The 19,148-nt window shown below is 37.7% G+C and overlaps 1 protein-coding gene across 7 annotated transcripts in view; it reads left to right on the forward strand.

Moving 5' to 3' along the window:
* The window catches only part of arhgap33 (Rho GTPase activating protein 33), a 61,820-nt gene that overhangs the window by 34,445 nt on the left and 8,227 nt on the right, over positions 1–19,148 (forward strand). For 5 of the 7 annotated variants that reach the window (XM_081389505.1, XM_081389502.1, XM_081389504.1 and 2 more), the window contains 11 exons: positions 817–939; positions 2,890–2,967; positions 3,056–3,137; positions 3,329–3,394; positions 8,327–8,356; positions 12,613–12,762; positions 12,872–12,974; positions 13,129–13,273; positions 13,876–13,958; positions 14,090–14,197; positions 14,974–15,119. In XM_081389505.1, the coding sequence (XP_081245631.1) occupies positions 817–939; positions 2,890–2,967; positions 3,056–3,137; positions 3,329–3,394; positions 8,327–8,356; positions 12,613–12,762; positions 12,872–12,974; positions 13,129–13,273; positions 13,876–13,958; positions 14,090–14,197; positions 14,974–15,119 (1,114 nt within the window). The remainder of the gene's footprint in view (positions 1–816; positions 940–2,889; positions 2,968–3,055; positions 3,138–3,328; positions 3,395–8,326; positions 8,357–12,612; positions 12,763–12,871; positions 12,975–13,128; positions 13,274–13,875; positions 13,959–14,089; positions 14,198–14,973; positions 15,120–19,148) is intronic. The other 2 variants (XM_081389503.1, XM_081389507.1) reach the window with 1 other exon arrangement.

The raw sequence follows: 19,148 nt of genomic DNA on the forward strand, positions 1-19,148 counted from the left end.
AGCCCCGGCCGCGCGCGCGCACTCACTATTCAGAGCGGACAAGCGTCAAGCTTCCCCGTACTTTTTGACAGAGCTTCTTTGCAGCTCAAGTCGGCGGCGGTGTGTACGTACAGTTAACGCTCTATCTGTTGACGGCGCTGAGGAAAAAGGATATGTGAAGCTCCCGCCACTGGAAGAAGCGGTCGCCCCAAAAAAGCCGTGCAGAGCGTCTTCAGCACTCGCGGATCGTGCATACTCCGCCGCTGGCCAGGCTGCTTCTGCTTTAAGTTACATATTGGCCGTTCTTTTCTCGATAAAATTAGTTTTCTCATAGCGTTTGCAACGCAATACTCGTTCCCTTATCTCTCAGGGAACCGAGGTTACGTAAGTAACTTAACCGAGGACGTTCTGCCTTCCCTTCCACATGAGTCAGGAAACAAAACTGACAAAAAAAAAAAAAAAAAAAAAAAGATTTCACCCCAATGATAGTAATATTTCATATAATTTGATCATATATAGTTTTTTCTTTTTTAAACTCCAGCAAGATTTTTTTTTTTATTATACATTTCAAATTTTGCTCTGGACAATTTTTTACGTTTGTATTCAACATAATTTGCCTACCTTATAATCTCAATTAAAAGTACTTGAATGAATGTATATGTGACAAAAAAAAAGGCTGTTTATTATTTTGGCCGGTAAAAAATATGCTTGGCTGGTGGATTTTTTCATCTACCAGTCCCCGTGGCAGGTGAGCCAAAAAGTTAATTTCGGACCCTGCTCTGAATTTTGCTGTGAGATTGCAGTATTACAGCTTATTGCTTTTTATAATCATTGCAGATTGACAACCATGGCAACAGGTTCCTGCTGAAAGAAGAAGCGTCTTTAAACGTTCCTGCCATCGCTGCTGCTCACGTCATCAAGCGCTACACTGCCCAGGCTAGCGATGAGATCTCCATTGAGGTACTCAGACCACTTACTTTTTTTCTTATGTTGATGCATTTCCTTTTTCGAACAGGACAGTGAGATGGGAGATATGAAAGAATTCAATATTTTAAATGAAGTGAAAGTGACCCATACTCAGAATTTGTCCTCGGCATTTAACCCATCCAAGTTAGTGCACACACACACTAGAAGTAGTGAGTTGTGAACACACACACACACACACACTGCAAACAATGGACACACACCCAGCCAGCCAATTTTACTGAGGCACCCAGGGAGCGATTGGGGGTTAGGTGCCTTGCTCAAGGGCACCTCAGTCATTTCCTGCCAGTATTGAGAATCAAACCCGCAACCTTTAGGTTACCAGTCTGACTCTAACCATTTGGCCATGACTGCCCCAAAATAAACAAGACTTACTGCTTGTTCTGTTCAGTGCTGCAAATCAAACTACAGCATAAACTCCATACTCTTCCAAAAGACCTTGTACCCAGTTTGAGTTCTCTCTCTTTCTCGTTCTGTCCTTATTCTGCACATGCATGCACAGCCTGCCTGGTCCTAGGACAAAGTTTTGTTCTCTCTGCTCTTCCTCCTTTTCTTTCTCATCTGTCAGGTCTATTCCTGTCCCCCCTCCCTATACGCTGCTCCATATACAGCGTCTCTTTCTGGGCCAGAAATTGGGGTGACCCAAACTTAGAACACATTGACGTCCCTTCTCTCTGTCTCTTTTCCTTTCTGTTACTCTTCAAATCTTTTACATACAGTATGTATGACATATTTTTTTCAAACTGATCCATCTAGCTAGCTGTAATCTCATAGCAGTGCTCTGGCAACCTCTCCTTAACTACATGGTAATGCCTTAGCAACCACCAGGAACATACTAACAGCCACCTAGAAACACCTTAGCTACCATGCCAAGGACCTTGGCAACTACTTAGTAATGCTGTATTTATGTCTCTTTCGATTCTTCAGATCTCTCAAATACACTAGCAATCTCTCTCAATCCCTTTTCAACTACCTATCAAAGCCTTAAGAACCACTCAGAACAACCTAACAGCCACCTAGAAACATCCTAGCAATCAAATCAAGCACATTAGCACTGCTGTATTTATCTATGTCTTTACTACACGCATTCTACCAGCACAGTTAGCTAAGAATTCCGGGCCAAAAACGGTTTGTAATCGTGCCATGCTGAACAAGGCTCAAGCGGAAACCATTCCTTACCGTTGTTATAACTGTTCGGCCCGACAGTGGAAAAGCAGCTTTTGAGTCTGTTGAATGTTCTAGCAACCCTTTGTAACCACCTAGTAAAGCCTTAGCAACCACCCACAACAACCTAGCACTCATCTTATCAGCTACTTAGTAACACTGTCTGTCTAATCTTCATGTCTGTCGAAACCCCTAGCATCCACGCTTAAATCTTTTGCAAACACCTAGCAATGCCTTGGCACCTACCTAGAACAACTTAACAGCCACTTAGAAATGACCTAGCTACCACTTAAAGCATTTTAACAACTGCTTAGTTATGCTGTGTCTGTCTGTTGAATTTGAAACATTTAGGCAACATCAACATTTATCTTGACAAACCTTCCCTTTTTAGTTTCTTCTTTGGACTTTTTCTGTTTTCTCTCCTCTCAGGCTTGATTCTTTCTCTTTCTGCTCTCTAGTGTGAGATAGGAACTGATATTTTTTTTCCCCTTCCTCTTTTTAAAATTTGGGTCAAAGTGTATTTCGGCATGCAACGGTGCTTTTGAAAAGAACTGTGAATCTGATTGTGATGGGAATATATTAATTTTTTTTGTCTACAGTACACATGATTCTAGCTGTTGAAAAATATGACCTCAATCATCATCCTGTTATAAGTTTTTTGACACCCTTGGTGCACAAGTAATTTGCATATTTCTATTACTAGATGCGTCTGTCAGTTTGCATGTTAATCGCGTGTATGTGTCTTTGTTCCTCTTTCTAAAGGTTGGTGATATTTTGTCAGTGATTGACATGCCACCCAAAGAGGACACCACGTGGTGGAGAGGAAAGCATGGATTCCAGGTACCAGTCTAAACCTCAAGACTTGATATAGGCCATCTTCTGTAACACTGACGTCTTTGAGCTCTGTGTTCCCCTCTCTTTTCCTCAGGTTGGCTTCTTTCCCAGTGAATGTGTGGAATTAATCAATGAGAAGTTGCAGCAGTCTGTCAGTGCTCCTGTCAGTAAGCAAGGTACCACGCATACAGTCTTTTATCTAGAGATCAGGAGGGTGCTGGAAGTAGAAATGCCATTTAAAGTCTCTTTAGCAAAATTGATTGAGAAATGTACTTCCAGAAGAAAGTGTTCTGTCATTGATCTATGCTTCAGTACACATCATTTAGTTGTCCAGCCAATCTTCATTGGCTGTTCTCCTGTGTTTCAGAGGTGGATCATATGAACTCCAAACCTGGCGTTACCAACACGACTGGGCCTTCCTCTCCAACATCAGGTATGGTCAAGTAATTTTTACTTTTTAGTAGTTGCAATTAGGGCTGGGCATAGTATTACAGGCGCAACGACATGGAAGTAGCAAAAAATCTATTCTTCTGTATGGTGACGTACATCAGAGTTTAACGAATTATTGAAAAAGAGCGGAGACTTGGTTCTATGGATCTGTTGTTGTTTGGATTTTGAGATGTACATTGCACTCAAAAGTGGAGGCAGATGAACGTGAGCTTGATTAAATGACTGGAGAAGTCTGCATACGTCACTAGAGAGAAGTCTGCCATTTCACTGGAAGGCCCAGTTATGGCATTTTAAATGGAACATTACAAGGTCAAAAAATTGAACTTATGCATTGATGAATTGTTCACAATAAGATCTTTAACATGCATTTAGAAAATAGATCAAATGAATTCAGTGGCGGTTCTACATTGAATTACACCCTGGGCGAGCGCGCCCCCCCACACTACATAATTTATCTTACCCCATTGGAAGATCATGTTTAGCTTGTTTTAAACAAAAACTCAATTTTTATTTATTTCCCCAGAAAGCAAGACTTAATATCTTATGTCATTTTACTACTTTAGTAAAATAATGTTATGCATATTTATTTAAGAAATGTTTGATATTTGGACTGGAAACAAGACAAAAATACTAAGTAAGAAAAGCATTTTTTGCAGTGTAATAACTGAACTTGTTACAGTTTTGTTGCAAAGCACAATATTATGGTGAAATTAGATCTCGTGTTTGAGTTAAAACCGAATTATTGTTAAGCATAGCAAGAATCATAGCAAAAAGGCTAACACATAAGAGTTATACCCACCAATTAATATTGCCCCTTCATTCATGACATGGATACCGTAATCATAGAGAAAACATGGTTGTATACCTTTATCTTTCGCTCGTTTCTACATTGGGCACCTGATGCCTTTGACCTTTCTTGTCCATCTCTTATTTGCCACTCAACATCGACAATCAACAGATTTCCCCTGATACCCCCCATACCAACTGTCACTCACGACCATAGATATCATATATAAAGTTTATATATAATATCTATGCTTACGACGAGTCAAGACTAAACCAATTCACCTTGGTGGTGGTGACCAAGTAATCGTTTTGTATTACCTATTTTTACTAGCCATTCAGACAATTCAGAAAAACAAAAATGTGCAGGAAATATAGAGGCCTGTATTTATAATATTATGAATGAAATGTGCGTTATTTGGAAGAAAGTCGAGGTGTGACTGACTTAGATAACTATATGGATCCCCCGTTCCCCCCTCTTGTCCGTTCCATTTGGGAGAGACCCAGAGGTGAACTGTCATCCGCGCCCGCGCCTCCGCAGGGGCAGCTGCAGGGGGCGCAAATTTGCCAATTCTCCACACAGTGGAATGATAGATAATAGAAAACCGCTTCGCGCCGCAGATTTTTTTTTTCTGCTCGTGCCGGCGGCGCCGCCCCCCCAAAAAAATGCCGCCCCGGGCGATTGCCTGGTTCGCCCGTGCCAAAAACCGCTACTGAATAAATTTTTATTTCATTCCGAGTTTAAATGCCAATGGCAATATATACCACATTGTGCCTGCATTACCACCTCGTTGTGCATTATTATTTTTTATACCATGGGCTGTTTAAATACTCGATTCTGATTGGCTGGAAGGTGTGCAGTAAAACCGTTTAATGCACAGGTAGTTCCAGTCAGTTTGATTACAGTTCGAAATTAATCCACTACATTAGTAACCATAGTAACACAGATACACTTGCAAGCAGAGTGAGAGACTCATATGGAAACGAAATGGATGATTTTTGAATATCGTTTAATTTGTGTCAGTGTTGCCTGTCATTCATAAATAATTGTAATAAATCCATTAAAGAATCATTAAGTTAGCTATATGCTTAAGCAACGAGGGGACTGTAGCTGCTAGACTTTAAAGAAGAGATCGACGCACACAGGTAACTCGCGCACGCATCTCTCTCTCTCTCTGTTCCTTCTCCTTCAGTTCTCTGTCTCTCTCTTTTAATAATGAATTTAAATAAATGTGAATTCATTCAAATAAAAGCAATCCGATGGCTCTACTTTATTTAAAGCGGACGGAGTGCAAGAACTGACGAGCCCTAACTTAAGAAATAACCGTCATTTTTACACGTCTGTTAAAAATATACACTGTAGCCTAAACATCAGTTACAGCTTTAAAGCTCCAGTATGCGACTTTGGTATTTGACCACAAGAGGGCGCAGTTTCAACAATAACAAAGGTGAAGCTTGATGACGCTATGAAGGAGGTGACGATGGGAGATGTCGTTTTTTTTTAATGCGTTTTCACCATCTAGCGATGTATCTAAATGGAATTAATGAATCATGATCACGGATGAGGTAATTTATTCGTTTTTGTATTACCTGTATGTCTGATCGTATTATTTTATTTCATCATAATTAATGAACTGCAAGGAACGTGAAATGTTATGCTATATTATCCCGTTACAACATACAGCTATTTGTCAAATGATTTGTTTGGTTAATGTTGTCCAGTTTTACGTTTTTATGGTTAATGCCGTGTTGTGTAACGTGTTCAAACCAATATCTAAAAGTAAATTTGAACGAACATTTGCAAGTAATGACTAAATATATTTTTTTAACATCATATCCGATTGTATTTAATTGTACTGCCATAAGCTCGGTCACCACACGTGATAAAAAGCCTTACCAAAGTACAAAGAGCAATATAACTTTGTTTATAAGTGCTTTTATTGACAGTTGCATGTCTTACCTGTCTATCAATACACTCGCGAGACCAGAGTCTCGGTCAAGTCCAAGATTGACGCGCAGCTCTCTCCATCTCGAAAACGCCTGGCCGATATTTATCTGGGTTTTATTCCTCCGTTTGTCACACAGTCTGAGTGTATCCGAATATGGACGCTTTCGTTTTGTTGGCACTTCCATACTCGCCAAAGAGTTCGTGATCCATAACAGCTATAACCATACAGTCTATGGCTATAACGCTTTAACCACCACTTCCGCATTTGACCATGCGATATTCCGGTGTGGTGGGTCATATTTTTTATTTTATTCTTTTTTTATTCTTTGTCAGACGTCTTTATTGTTTATTGTGATAAGAAAAAAAAAACTCAATAAAGTTGTTGTAAAAAAAAAAAAAAAAAAAAATCCGGTGTGGTGGAATATCCTATCACATGGTCCACACCGGAAAAAAGGGATATTGCGTCACTGAGGCGCGACATTTCTTTTCCGGGACGGCCAGTTATTTAAAATCGGAATTTCTCTGAAATAAAAAATCTTTGGAGACTTTTGAGATATTGTGAGTACACAACTGGAGGAAATATATCACACTGTGCAAGTTATTTTTGGAAATTTTATTACAAAATTCCTACATATTGGAGCTTTAACTTATTTTTAACTTGGCAAATAACCAAGGTATAAGCGGGATAATCCACGGCTAGCCATGCATTAAAGAATTTTAATGCACTTCGTAGAGGCAACCACCCTCCGCTTCGCGTCGGGTGGTTCTTCGCCTCTACGTCGTGCATTAAAATCCTTTAATGCATGGCTAGCCGTGGATTATCCCTTACATAATTCACTGTCTGAAATCAATTATTTTGCTTGTACGGTTACTGCACCTCAAGACATTTTTCAGGTTTTTTTTCCTTTTTAGATCTAGTAAAGGAGGATTGAGCCATTGATATGTAATGTTTAGAGATTGAGAGACATTAAGTGTGTGTGTGAATTACCTGAGTCTGTGCTGCTGTCAGTTGCATTCGGCTGTAACGTCTCTACTAATAGTGAAGCTGTAAGTTGAACTACTTAAAAAAAAATTACATTACAACCCCGCTACTGAGAAATGTCACATACTGTAGCTTTTCACTGGGGAAACTGTTTCATTGAGAAAGTCATGGTTGGGCCTGAGAAGTTTTTGTGTATGAGAGAGATTGTAAGGCACTGTCCCAAATGGAAGCCCTTGCGATTTTCCTCCAAGTCTGCACCCTTGTGATGTAATGCCGATTTGAGTGTCGGGTAGAAGTCTGCGCATCAAGGGCACATATCGGCTGCAAAGGCTGAAACCTAAAATGACAAATGGGTCACCCTACAGTCTTGCACAAGTGCAGCAAAACTGCAAGTAAACATGAAATGTGCCATTTGGGACTAAGTTTGTGCATGGGAGGGAGAAAGAGCATGCTTTCCATAGATAATAAAAGAAATTGTCATTTTTGTAGTATTGTTTGTCATTTATTTCAATGTCTTTGTGTTTTTTGGTTCTTTTGCTGTGGTAGGCTGCAAGTCTCTGAAATAATTTGGTGAAGTATATCCATATCGAAGTGTACTGCAATCAAGAAACTACTTAAACTACTTTAGCTGTGCATTTACTGGAAAATATTGTCAATTATTGTCAACCAATCAGAATCAAGCATTCAACCCTGTGGTATAAAATATAGATACACAACCAGTCAAAAGCTTGAATACACCCAATGTAATTTATTCCTGTAATGGCAAAGCTAGATTTTCAGCAGCCTCAATGAATGAAAGTATTAATTTCTTTAATTATTTATATTGCTGCCCCCAATGTGTGTATATCAGTCAACCATTTTTGGTGAATAGGTGATATATCGCCCAGCCCTAGTTGTTTTTTCAAAAAGACATGCTTTGGTTACTTGATGTTCTAACACAGATGATATTGTAGCCTTTGGTGGCACGGCTGCTGTTTTTAAGGTTATTTGTATGGCCTTGAAAGCCACTATAGTCAAAACAATGTTATTATTTGTCACAAATTTGTGTCTAAGATTTTAAGGTTGTTGGTTAGTCTTCTGTACATCACAGCAGCATCTTCTAATGAAATGCTTTAACAGTGAGTGTATTAGTTTATAATAACACTTGCACTAAAGATGCATTTGATGTTTCTGTCGATTGTGTTTCCTTCTTTTTCTCTCAGTTCTTCATCCTTGGTTCCTAAGCCTGGCTGGTAACAACTTCAGTGAATTTACTTAAACTAACATTTCTATATCCGTCTTTTTCTAACGCCTTCTATCCTCTGAGACATCTAGGGTTTGGAACACAGATTGTGGTTGTTTATACAGCAGGCAGAGAAAGTGTGGGTTGTTTGGAGAGGATGAGCTTGGGTGTTGGATGGTGAAGACAGCAAAAATGTTGTATAATTCATTCATGTGGGCATCATTCTCTAGCACAGGGTTTGGCAACCATTGTTAATGAGTTAATCATTGTGCTCAATAGGACTAAATATACTTGGCTGAATATCAGAAATTTATTGCATTGACTTTGTACAGCGGAACAAGCTGTACGCTGTCTATCGGTAACTTTAGTGTGTGTGATGTGCAGTGGTCACGCTAATGGTTTATCATGGCACACTTTCATTGACTTGCGCAGTTTAATTCTCACACTTTAATAGTATTTATAACTTCTACCTTAATAAAAACAAGCTGTGTTACTATGAGGAATGATTAGCTTAAAATGTAGATCTGTATGCAGGTACGAGGTACTTTATCTGAATGAAATACATAGGCTACACTTTTTGCTTATGTGCCAGCTATTATTACCATAGGTTGCCGACCCCTGCTCTAGCATCTGTTGATGAATTGCAGGCTGCTTGTTGTTTAAATGAGAAGCTGTTAGTGGGCTGTAAGGATTGATTTTGATTGTGCTTGCTCCATGTCATATCGAACTTTTTTAACAATGTGTCCTAACCAGGCATGATGCAACAAGATTCCAGTGACAAGCAGTGGACACGATTTGTTAAAAACAAAATGTAATGTCACTCATCACAAGATGTCCTAGAGATGTCCTCGGCACGACTAGTTGGGGCTTGTTGATGATACTTTTCTAAAAGTGCTGCTTTTTAGATGGCATTGATGATGACTTTCATAACTGATGTCTACATTATGGCTGCAAAAGGCCCTCATTTAACCCATTTAACTTTCTTATCCTACATTTATGTGTCATTCAGGTCATTCACCCTGAGGCCTGTGAAGTGTCTATAGCAGTGGTTCTCAACCAGGGGGTCGGGAGATGGCATAAAATGATTTAAAATAAGACAAAACACAAGCTAAAACAGCTAGATGTTAACAACTTTAGCCATTCCTTGGCCACCAAAGTTCTTCAACCTGGATATAAAAGGGACTTTTAAAAAGAAATGTCATGGAAATTAATTACATTTAAATTTAATTAATAAAATGTATTTTTTTTATTATGGAGCCCCGCATATGACAAGCAGACATACATACAGACATATATATCATGACAACTCTGAATATTTTTAGCATGGGAATGGATATGACAATGTTAATGTATTTGGTTTTGGTGGAATAGATCTGCTACGCTATCCTGGAAATCCACAAGTTGAATTTGCTCAGCGAGTTACTCTGGCGTCGAGTAATGATGCTCAATAAATATGTCCTTGTATCCGAGCTGCACCAATCACATCGGGTTATCTGATATAGGCGGGCCAGAGGCGAGCTAAACAGATTACGACAGCGCTGTGATGTCGAAGTCATTAGTAAACATTGCAAGATGGCTATGGATGAACACCAGTTGTTTGAAACGGCTTTGGCCGCTACAATGAACGAGTTAGACTTGGCTTTTTGTCTAAAAGAGGAACAGAAGACGGCGCTCGAATTGTTCCTTTGCAAGAAGGGCGTTTTTGCTGTTTTGCCGATCGGATACTGCAAGAGTCTAATCTACCAGTTAGCTCCGCTGGTAGCTAAGCGAATAGGGCTTGTTGTGATTGGTTGTATTGTTATTCAATTGCGTGCAGTGAGACTTTCAAATGCATGCTTGGTGCCGCCCCTCGAGCATTTTCATTAGTCGATGCCAGACCATTAATCTTTCAGATTTAGGTCTGGATTTCCAGGCTACTGCTATGCTGCTGCTGCTGCTGTTGATTATTGCTGCTGCAGAGCAAATACAGGAACTTGCTACTGCCAATACATACGCCGATACGCTGCTTTGAGTATGTAAGACATACTGCTGCTGCACAAATAGCATATCAATTACCCATAGCAGATCTATACAGATGGAGCTGGGGAAGGTGGAGGGTTTAGACGAACTCTGAAGGTGTGCTGCAAACTGCTATAGTGAATGGTAACCAGCCATTTAAATTTTGAGCAGCAAGCTCATTGGCTGCAGATGCGACATGAAGCTTGTGCCAAATATTTAATGCTGTAAATTAGGGCTGTCACTTTTGTGAAAAAATCCTGTTCGATTTTTGAGACATAAGTGTTCATTGAATCGATTGTGCACAATAACAAACAGGAGTGCAACATTCTCGAAAAACAATAAATCCGAATTTCGTTTTCGGACTGCCATAACATCAATGAAAAACATTACTGCAGTCTTCAATATGGCTGTGTTTACTATTAGAAACGTCAAACAAATTTCACCTAAGTAGGCGATTGTAGCCCGAATCTGTATCTGTATGCATGAGACTGTCTGCATACCGGCAGAATTCACAGTTTTGTTGTAAAAAGAGACACATTATGCTTTGCTGTTATGTGTGTTTGTCAGAGCCTGCAGTTGCTGTGTGACGCGTGTTCGCTGCGGGCGTATCGTGACGCGCTCCGAGAAAAGACCGTTAAAATCGATTCCCTTTTTTCGTTTTCGAAACTTGCGTTGGTTTGTCCGCTCGATTGTGCAATCGATTTTCGAACGGAAAGTGACAGCCGTACTGTAAATAATATCATCATATTGCGTTAAGGACCCATTATCCTGCGCCATCTGGAGTTTCATGACAGAACTATGTAGATATCCTGGCAACAAATTAAGAATTTGTTCTCTTGTTTTAGTAAATTGTGGCCATGATTTACTAATACGTTCAGTTCATTCATGTTAGTTAAATTGTGGCCACTAGTTTAGAATTCGTTCCAGCGATTTATTAATTTGTTCGCTCGTTTAAGTTAATCGTGGCCATGTTAAACAAATTTGTTCTCTCGTTTTGATTAAACTAAAACAAGGGAACAAATTATTATATTGTGTGCACAATTTACTTAAAAACTAAGGAATGAATTAGTAAAACATGCTGACGTATTAGGGCATGGGAACTGGGAATTAATTAATTTGTGGCCACGATATACAATCCATGTCATGTGCGGGGCTCTGTGCTTTATAAATAAATGTATAAAAAAAAATGCAGGTTCTGAAAGATTTTATTGATTATAAATTGCTATTGGAGAGTAAAGCTTTTTTTTAACCACGAACTAGAAAAGACATGTAAATTCATTGGTAATAAAAAGTGTAAACCCTAAAGCACATTCAGTTATTGAGATAATGGACTGTAATTATTTTAATTGTTTATACTTTATTTTATTCATTTTAATATTATACCATTCCTAGTTTCTGTAAATAAATAAAAAGTTATAAAAATGATTTATTATTATTATTATTATTTTATAAAATTATAAAATAATCAGCTTTGAAATGTGAATTCAAAAATGTTGAGAACCACTAATCTATAGTTATATCGCGTAGTCCTACTCACAGTGGTATGGGTTTTAGACCTATGAGAACACAGCCTGCAGGAGTTATGGACTTCATAGAATAGAGTTTACTGGTTGGCTTTTTTTCTGTGTTTGTGGTGTGGTTTTCTTCTTTCTAGGGGTCAGAGTGCTCACTTGAAACAAAAGCTGCAGAAATGTTCAGACTTCTTGTGTACGTTCCAGTCATCTGTTAGTGCTTTGCCAAGTTCACAGGTTTCAGCCAACTTTAATAAAATTCTGAATAATAGGGAGTGCATAAGGCACTGTATGAAATGTGGCTACTATAAACATGGTGAATGTAGCATTTTATTCAGCCTAATACACCTCGGGAATTGTTACTAAGCGCTTTAGAGATTTCCATTCGCATTTATTTACATATTAAACATCAAAAATGTCAAATAACTAAATGTAGAGGTTTTGAGTATATTAAAATGTTTTATAAATATTATAAAATGTAATTATTTTCCATAAATACACTTGGATGTATTGTATATTTTCTTTCATAATAAGTGAATTTTTTATGATGTCATACTCAAAACCCCTCACCTGTGCACCTCAAATGTTGTCTGTCTTTGAAGGGTATCCCAAATGAACAAATTTTTGTCAAGTAAAGTATGTCTTAAAAAATATTCCCCACTGAGTGTGTGAAGGGAGCAGTGATCTGAAGTGTGTGAAAGTGTGCTGTCCACATTTTCAATTGCCTGATTAGCTCTCTGTCGCCCCCTTTTGGCAGTGTCCAAGAAACATGGCAAGCTGATAGGCTTCCTGCGCACCTTCATGAAGTCCAGACCCACCAAACAAAAGCTAAAGCAGAGGGGAATCCTGAAAGAACGAGTGTTCGGCTGCGACCTCGGCGAGCATCTGCTCAACTCTGGTCTAGACGGTACAGGAACAGATTATTTCCTCTATGTACTGTAAAAAGGATGTATGGGAACCTTGTTTAAAGTGTCATTTCTACATGTATAGTGATATTTTTTGTGGTCAAACTTCAGTGCCGCAGGTCCTAAAGAGCTGCTCAGAGTTCATAGAGAAGCATGGTGTGGTGGATGGGATCTACAGACACTCTGGTGTGTCCTCCAACATACAGAAACTCAGGTGTGTCTGTTCATACTTTATTCTGGAAGTTTATATAAAGGTAGTCACGGACGAATTATGTCTGCACTTAAAACCATATTTTAGGGGTAATTAATGTTTTCTTTATATGCATGACCATGACATATGTTATTCTCTTGCATCTCATCCCAATCAGGCATGAGTTTGACAGTGAAAATGTTCCGGACCTGACGAAAGACGTGTACATGCAGGATATTCACTGTGTTGGCTCACTGTGCAAACTCTACTTCAGAGAGCTGCCCAATCCTCTCCTCACGTACCAACTATACGACAAGTTTGCTGTAAGTAATTCTGGCTTTAGCATGAGTTATGTTCAAACAAGCTGCAAAATGAGGGTTTCAAAACCCTTTAACCATGTTAATATCACGGTACTGCAAAGCCGAAGATATTTCTCTTGTTTTCAGATACTAATCTTGGAAACAGATGGACATATACAAATAATGAACTGTGTATCAAAAATGTATAATGGATTCCACAAAAATGTTTAGAAGCACAAGTGTTTTCAACATTGATAATAATAAGAAATGTTTCTTGAGCAGCAAATCAGCATATTAGAATGATTTCTGAAGGATCATGTGACACTGAAGACTGGAGTAATGATGCTGAAAATTCAGCTTTGTATTAAAAATAATTTTTGTACATTATACATTTTGTATTAAAAATACATTTTGAAATGAATGACATTTCAAAATGTATTCAATGTATTAAGTTATTTTAAATTGAAATATTTCGCAATATTACTGTTTTATTGATCAAATAAATGCTGCTGTGGTGAACATAAGAGACTTCTTTCAAAAACATTAAAAGAATCTTACCGAAACTAAACTTCCAAATGTTTCTCAAGTCCAGTAATGTTTTAAAGTTAATCTTTCTGTCTGACCAGGAATGTATGGGAGAGATGACAGATGAAGAGAGAATGGTGAAAGTGCATGATGTTATCCAGCAACTTCCTCCTCCTCACTACCGGTAACCCCAATACTGACTACATGGTTCAAGTTGTGTTACCTTTTATTGACATTGATGTGAAACTGAAGTGTGACAGAAAGAGCTGTTTTCTGACAATAAGGGATGTGTTTTAATTTGTCTCTGTCTCTCAGCACTTTGGAGTACCTCATCAAACATCTGGCCGGGTTGGCCACCTGCAGTGGAGAGACTAACATGCACATTAAGAATCTGGCCATCGTCTGGGCCCCCAACCTGCTCAGGTGTTTAATTATAACTACCTAAATATTAGCAATGCACAATGTATTGGTGATGATATCCATAATGGCCAATAGTAGTATTTTATTTATTTGTTTGTTTATTTAATTATTTATTTATTTTAAACGATCAGCACAGCCATGATTAGGTTGGTATTGAAAGCAGTTAATGTAATGGCTGTCTTGGATACTTGATTCTGATTGGTCAATGACAGAATATTTGATTCTAATTGGTCACTCACAGCATTCTGCTGTCAGATATTTTAGTATAATATGTATATTACTTACAACTGTACCAGGCAGTTGTACTAGTTTTAAATCTGAGATAAAAAGGGTCTTTTCTTTCCTCATATAATAAAATGATTTATGCTCAAATCAATATTTTTATTTATTAGTTTTATTTATTTATTTATTATTAGTAGTAGCCATAATATACTTTTTAACTAAATTATTTTTGATGAAATATTTTTGCTATTTTTGTTTTCTACTGTGAATGAATTTATAGATTTATAGGTCTAATAATTTGATGCCTAATCTAATTTAAAAAAAAATTTGTTTCGGCCTAGAATTTTCATTTCGGTGCATCCCTGTCAAAATTATCTGTGTGTTTTGTTTTTGTCCTAATATTTTAGTGTTGAACTGAACACATTGAAATGAATACATCTATGTGATTCATTACTGAAATCCTCACTGCTTTTTGTTGTAGCTTTTACTAGTACAGGCTGAGGGTTCAAATTAAACCTCTTTTGTCTAAATCAGAATCTACTGTTGTTCTGTGTCAGGTCCAAAGAAATTGAGGCAACAGGCTTAAGCGGCGCTGATCCGTTTAAAGAAGTGCGCATTCAGTCCGTGGTCGTGGAGTTTCTGCTCAGCAATGTGGAACTTCTGTTCAGTGACTCTTTCACTTCTGTTGGACGTTTCAGTGCAGGTATGTTGAACCAGAAAAGAACTAATTTGTTTTCCGCCATAGATGTTCACACTCATCAGTAAACCACTCGTTCAGTCCGGTGTCTTCAAACCAGAGCATGTGAGCGGAGCGGTAGTATTTCCTCCGGAGCGATATACGATATACATGAATATGTAAATATGTGCTGTGCGCTTTCCTCTCAATAAAAAAATAAACATACAACAAAAATAATTTATTCAATATTGCTTTAAAGCCACACATATCAGAACTTATCTAAAGGCCTACTGTAGTTGAGACATTTATTCAAGAAATTCATTACAAACAGAAAGACGTAAAGTATAGTAAAGAGAAATGTCTTGTCCGAGCAGGATTTGAACGAACGTCGTTTTACCGGTGAGCGTTCGCATGGGTCTTGAGGGATTGAGCGGAGTGCACTGGCATAGAGCGAAATATTGAACGGAGCATCACACCGCTCCGCTTTCCTGACATGCTCTGCTTCAAACAGCACTTTCATTAAACAGGCAGTGATGTTGGTTTTGTTCCAAAACCTAGTGAGCCTACATACTGTAAGCAGCATTTTAAGGCATTGTGGGCAAAAAGGTATGCAACTTAATTTTGCTGCCTTCAAAGATCCTTTCTTTTGGCAGCAATGTTGTATCCTTCAGAGAAGCCAATCCCATAATGTGACAAGCTCAGTGACATACTTTAGTAAGGATGCTGCTTATGTTTACAGTGCACCATGTTTTGGAACAGAGTTGTCTAAACCAATATAGTAGCAAAAGTGCTAGACATAATGATTCCTCTGACTTGTTTTCATTACAGAATTGCCACAGATTAACATGAATGTTTCTTAACTTCCTCTGCCAGTCTTTGGTTAAAAGTGATATCTGATATTTCACCACTGTTTTCTTCCCTTCTGAGATGCAGTTCTTTTTGTTTTCATACTTAACAGTGATGCGTTACTACTGCAGTCAGACCTGTGACTTCATCTCTTCTCTCTTTTTTTTTATCCCTTATGACACAATATTAAATGGCTGTAACAGGTTGAACAACATTGATTTAATATATTAGGGCTGGGTGATATGGCTAAATAAATTACTGCGATATTTTGTTATGTTATTGTAATATTTTTAGCCTTTTAATGATAGTCATGATATTTACACTACCAATCAAAAGTTTGGGGTCAACAATATATATATTTTTTTAATTAATAAAGGAATAAATAAAATAAAAATTCATATAAATATGTAAATTACTCTTTTTACTGTATTTTTAAAAATAAATAATTCAAAAACAATAAAAAACCCACAGACCTCAAACTTCTGAACTGTGTATTTCTCTGAAATGGCTTAAAATAGTGACATTTCTATTTATGCTAAAGGAACCATCATTTCAATCAAATAGCCACTGCTGACATGTAAATTGTTAATTTTTTTTAATCGATTGACATTACATTTAATATAAAATTAAATACAAATTAATCATCATGAATAATCACACCTAACATCAAAGTTATATATATATATATATATATATATATATATATATATATATATATATAAATTTAAAGGTGCATTGCGCAAGTCTCTGAGTTTTTGCAGAACTATGCCCCCTTCTGGCGACACGCGAAACTGCAACCAGAGTTGTGCACGCGGTTACGTGGAGTTTGCGTTGGGGTTTGGGATGAACTAGAAGCCGGTCTCTTTGAATCCATCTTCTACTTTTGCCAAAATCGCTTGAGTTGTCTTCGCTGATGCGGATAATGGCGGCGAATACACAAACCTGCCAGACATGGCCAGGTGAGCGTGAACGCGCATGACGTCACGCCCAGTCAATTCCGTCCCGAATCCCTCTTATTTATTTTACTGTACAGGATTATAGAGGCAATCGCAGTGATCAGAGAAGGGCTCATTCAGCCCATCAGGCAATTGTTTAAGCATGTATGGGTTAGAAAAACGGGTATTTTTAACATGAAAAGTTGCTTAATGCACCTTTAAGTGAACTTAAAACAATCTTCACATTTACCTGTGCCCTTATTATATCAGGGCTAAATTTTTTCTATTGGTCCAGTTCAGATTTTTACTTGCCCTGCCAAAATGCACAAAAAGTTATTGTTGTTGTTGTTGTTGTTGTTGTTGTTGTTGTTGTTTTTGACCCATGTAACCTAGTAAACAGTGCGTTAAGATTTTCAGTGCATTAAGATTTTCAGGTAGCTCTAACAGGTAGGATATATTCAAAAATTGAATAAAGTTATTAAACAGTCTGCATAAATTATAAATTAAATCTAGATTAATCCTTATTAAAGCTGCAAAAGTTATTCAGTCAGGAGCAGTGAGTGATTTTTCTTTTTCTTTTGTTCTTTGATTAACATAATGACATCACAGCAGCAGGTTTATTAGGCTGCTGTCACTTTAAGACCAGCCGCTGCCGCACATGACGCAGATCTGACACATCCTATTTTCTCACAACTCTTTACGTACATTTAAGACTTCATTTAACTCATTTAAGACTGTGCTTGTGAGGATACTTGACAAAACGGGCATTTTGGCAAACTTTTGTGTTTTTGTCCGTTCAAGCGCTGTCTGAGTCAGACAGTGACAGACAGGGGATTCACACACACTCTCCAGTACTGCACTGCGTTCTCTTTTGTTTCTTATCGCGCTTAAATGTTTTAAAAGCATTTGCATGAATAAGAGTATGATCATATATTGTAACTCTGGCCAAAGGATGACAGGAAAAAATGGATGCTGCGTTAATTGCGTTAAATAATTTTAATGTGTTAAACTGAAAAACTTAATCGCATGCGTTAACGTGTTTATTTTGACAGCCCTAAGTAATATACAATTAAAATCTAGTTAAAATAATTAAAGGTTTTTTCTCCCACAGTTTTGTACAGCATTGACCCCAAAAAAGAAGTTTTATTTTTTTTATTTGCATTCACGAATATGCAGTATACATAAATACAATTATATTTACTTGCATATGCTTTATTAAAGTATTATAAAAAAATGTTTGCTACATGGATATTTCTGTGAATATTCTTTAACTACAAATCTTTTTATTTCATTTATTTATTTTTTAATGAAAGATCAAAAGACTTCCAAACACATGCAATTTTAGGGAGATTTAAATCAGAGAACCTATTCAAATCTCTGTCATAATTCTCACATATTTGCAAATTGCGGGACAAGGAGGAGATGTAAACCTTATTTCCTTCAACATGATTGCAAACTAATTGTGATTTATTTAATGTCTCCCAGCCCTACTATACATGTGATTTGATAAATTGTTCTCTTGTGATAAACTTGGCTAACATAACACAGTTGAACATATTTACAGTGGCCTGACTCACTCATGTGTAAGTGAGGCTTACTGAGAGAGAGCTGTGTGTTTCCATAGCAACAAGAAGGGTGGAGCACAAGATGTCGCGCCAGCCCCGAGCACGCCTGGTTAGTCTTCAAGAGGCGAGGGGGGAGTCCTGTTTGACTGACCCCTCTTATCTGGACCCTGACCTACGACGCTTCTCCGTGCTATGAGATCTAGACTGACTCTCTGACTCCACAGTGGACACTCAATTCACAATCTGGTCAAACCAGCTTAAGGGGATATACACAATACTTCTTGAGTTAAAAAAGCTAACTCAGAAAACAGCTTTATAGGTATATTCCATATACTGTTGAAAAATCAGGTTTGAATCTAGAAAATCTGGTTTATTGCTGGTTCAAGGTGGTCTACCAGGCACAAAGCAGGTTTATCCGCTTGTAGACTAGTTGATCAACCATCTAGACCAGCTAATGATCATAAATGACCAGCTAGAAATGTAAATCTTTTTTTCCAGCAGGGATCCAAACTATACTATCTATGCTCGCATATTTCTATTGTTCCGATTCAACATGACTGTGTGTTTACACTACTGTTCAAAAGTTTGGGGTCAATATGATTTTTTTTTTTGAGGGGGGGGGGAAGAAATTTAGACTTTTATGTGACACACTGAATTGTTCAAAAGTGTCAGTAAAGGCATTTAAAAATGTAGAAATGATTTGTTTCATA

Source organism: Scardinius erythrophthalmus (genome assembly GCF_964197995.2).
Source record: "Scardinius erythrophthalmus genome assembly, chromosome: 16".
NCBI lineage: Eukaryota > Metazoa > Chordata > Actinopteri > Cypriniformes > Leuciscidae > Scardinius > Scardinius erythrophthalmus.